At 40.5% G+C, this 3,712-nt stretch overlaps 1 protein-coding gene across 1 annotated transcript; it reads left to right on the top strand.

The window, feature by feature from the left end:
• Window positions 1–233: 233 nt before the first annotated feature.
• Window positions 234–2,036, top strand: LOC128446700 (piggyBac transposable element-derived protein 3-like). The gene has a single exon (XM_053429643.1). The coding sequence runs from the start codon at window positions 234–236 to the stop codon at window positions 2,034–2,036; it is 1,803 nt and encodes a 600-aa protein (XP_053285618.1).
• Window positions 2,037–3,712: the final 1,676 nt, after the last annotated feature.

The following is a 3,712-nucleotide window of genomic DNA, read 5'->3' as shown; positions in this document are numbered from 1 at the left end:
GCATGTTTTCCTTTTAGTATGATAATTAGAGCCATTAAACCATTTACATTTACATTTAGGGAATTTAGCAGACGCTTTTGTCCAAAGCGACTTACCAGGCAGACAGTATTGTCTGCATGGAAAACATTTCTACCCTGAGCACTTGGTCCACCACCCTATCTATTCCTTCAGGTTATGTACTACAATATATAAAACATATATTCATGTTAATTAATTGATATTTTATTTTCAGAATGCCACCAGCAAGGAGAGAGCCGCAATACACGGTGCAGGATGTTATTGACCTGGTCCAAAATGGAGAGAGTGACGTTGAGATTGAAATCAGTGACACAGATAAGAGTGATGAAGACTCCGATGAAGATGTCTGTAAAGAAGTGGACAAAGAAAACCAACCACCCATGGTCTGTCCAGCTGATAATTACGTGGACATCGAGCCAAAAACAAGGAAACACACCATGCCCCGTGACAGGTATCGCTGGCTGAAAAAAGATTTCATCAGTCCCAACACAGATTTTTCTGGTCTGGATATCACAGCAGATGACATTTCCCTCCACACACCATTGGAATACTTCCAGAAGTTTGTGTCCGAACACATGATTGAGGCGCTGACACAAAACACGAATGAGTACAGCTTTCAGGTGCATGGAACATCTGTAAACACCACTGCAAAGGAAATTGAAAAAATGCTTGGCATGTACCTGAAGATGGGCCTGGTACAAATGGCTGGAACCCGTATGTATTGGGAGACAGAGACGCGGTACTCCCCTGTTGCTGATGTGATGCCACGCAACAGATTCCAATCCCTGTTGACGTCATTACATTTTGTAAACAACATGACAGTATCTGAGACGGAAAAGAAAGACAAACTATGGAAACTCAGACTGTGGCTTGATTCATTCAGAGAGAAATGCCTGCAGGTGGTACCAGAAGAGCACAACTCTGTGGATGAGATGATGATTCCTTTCAAGGGGAAATTCAGCAGCATCAAGCAATATATGCGAGGCAAGCCAAACCCATGGGGATTCAAAGTGTGGGTGAGAACTGGAATCTCTGGCATGATGTGTGACTTCGATGTCTACCAAGGCAGTGTCAACGGAATACGAGCCAAATCTGAACTTGGATTGTCAGGTGAGGTTGTGATGAAACTTGCTTCCACACTTCCAGAAGGTCAGAACTACAAACTGTATGCAGACAACTACTTCACCTGTGTTCCATTATTAGTGAAGCTCCTTGATCGGGGAATTCATTACGTGGGAACAGCCAGGCAGGTGCGCCTACCCAACTGTAACCTTGAAGACGAGAAGAGCTTGAAGAAAAAGGGGAGAGGAAGCTATGACGTCAGAGTGGAGGGGAATCACAACATCTGTGCTGTCAAATGGTATGACAGCAGGGCCGTCACACTTGTGTCATCCTTTGCTGGACCTGAACCTGTGCAGAAGATTCAACGCTGGGACAAAGCCAACAAAACCTTCATTGAAGTTGAGAGGCCTTACATTGTTGGTGCCTACAACAAGTACATGGGACGTGTGGATTTGTTGGACTCATTTACAGCCAAATATAAGTTCCCCATCAAATCCCGTCACTGGTACATGTACATCTTCTGGCACACCATCATCCTCGCTGTGATCAATGCCTGGCTGCTCTACAAGCGGGACTGTAAAGCACTCAAGGTGTCTAGCAAAGAGACAATGAACAGGAGACAGTTTCAGGCACAGCTAGCATCCTCTCTTATCCTGGTAAACGCAACACTTCAAACTCCAAAGAGAGGACGGCCATCTTCAGGTAAAGGGAGCCCAGCAACACAGTCAGTGACATCAGGAAGCCCTCTGAATGCTCAGAAGAGGCCATCCAAGAGATGTGCAAACCTCCCATTGGATGTACGCAAGGACCTAGTTGGTCATTTCCCAAGGAAGACAGGGAGAGGACGCTGCAGACAGTGCAATAAAGGATACACCAACACGCAATGCAGAAAGTGTGATGTTCGCCTTTGCTTTTTAGACAACAGGGACTGTTTTTGGGACTTTCACCACCAATGAAAGTCTTCATGACCAATGTCATAAAAAGAAAAAAAGAGGGAAAAAACGCGCTTTTTAAGAGTTTTATCTTGTTTAATATTTTTAATAATTTTAATAAATGACTTTATAAAAATATGACTATGTGTGATTATTATTAATGTTATATACCGTTATGGGGCTAAGTAAGCAATCAACCCTGCAAATGAACCCTTAGTTGTTCTGAATTGTTCACACAACGTGAGTACAAATACAGAAATCCTGCTCCCAACTAAGCCCAATGTTGCAATATTACAACATTTCTCTAAAAACGTAAATAAACTTTATTTTTTTTTAAAATCTTTCATTTCTGCATCAAAGGCCTCATACAACATGATCTGAAAGGTCAAATAATTTTTTTTGTTGGTTTTTCTATATTTGGGTCTTACAGGGTTTGCAGCCAGGACTGTCACAGGTGTGGAGAGTTGCCCTGATGAGGAGTTGTGGCTGACTGGCAGAGTGGAGCAGAGACAGGTGAGTGGAAAAATACCAGCAGACAGGAGATTAGCAGACTGTGACAATAAGCAGAGTAGGAGCCATGGCTTTAAGCTATCAAGCTCCTCTCCTCCTAGTTTCAGTTCGGGAGTAGACTTCCTTTACGATAAAGCTTATAGTTAGAGCCAGTCCAGGCTTGACTTAGACCTGCTCTTAGTTATGCTGCTATAGGTCTAGCGTGTCAAGGAACACATGAAACATGGAGCTCTCCACCCAGCTTCTCCTTCCTCTTCTCCATCCGTATCGTATTAAAGAAATGAATGTCTCATTGTTGTGCATTAGTAGTAGACTTGATGTTGGCTAATTATTAATAATCAATGAAATATGATTATTAAAAAAATTAAAATTATTTATTAAAAATAATAAAAAATGATAAAGCTATCAATTAAGAATAATGCAATAATCAATTAGAAATTATACAGTTATCAATTAAGAATAGTTAAATAATTAATAAAAACAATAAAATTATCAATTAAGAATAATATAATCTGTAATTATTATTTATCGACAGGGCACCACCCTGGCTACAGGGATCAACAAGTCAATCTATAAGGAACAGTCTCAGTTTATAAAAATAAAATTAATAATCTCAATATTTAATATTAATGATTATATAAAAAAAAATGAAGGGTTTGAAATTCAAGCAAAGGCTATAGTAATCCAGCTGTATTCACATACATATGCAAAAATAATCACAAGATACAGATACTTTAATTACAATTGGATTTATTAAAAGGAAATAAAGTTAATGTTATTCAATGATTCTTCATTTAACAAACTCCAATATTTCTAAGACAACAACAGCAGCAGCACTTATCACAACTTAGAACACACACAGGTAATACCGATGGTATATCTCTGTGTGTGTGTGGGGGTGTGTGTCTGCCTGTGTGTGTGTGTGTGTGTGTGTGTGTGTGAGAGAGAGAGAATGGGGCAGTGGCAATGGCGTAATGACGCAGTCACATGGTGACGTAGTCTGGCCGAATTCACGATGGTGGTATACTCATGTGATTCAAAATGGAGGATTATGTTGATGACGCCATGTGGCCGAAGTCAAGATGAGAGACAGAGACAAGTTTACCGGGTATTTACCACTCGGTTCCCAGGCGGGCGCTGTGTATCAATCAATCAAATGTTATTTGTATAGCCCATATTCACAAATTACA

This window comes from Pleuronectes platessa, chromosome 2 (genome assembly GCF_947347685.1).
Source record: "Pleuronectes platessa chromosome 2, fPlePla1.1, whole genome shotgun sequence".
NCBI lineage: Eukaryota > Metazoa > Chordata > Actinopteri > Pleuronectiformes > Pleuronectidae > Pleuronectes > Pleuronectes platessa.
Note: the sequence above shows the minus strand (reverse complement) of the source record. Positions and strands in the feature narration are given on the sequence as shown.

Coding starts and splice junctions, on each gene's coding strand:
- LOC128446700 (XM_053429643.1), top strand. CDS start 234: ATGCCACCAGCAAGGAGAGAGCCGCAATACACGGTGCAGGATGTTATT.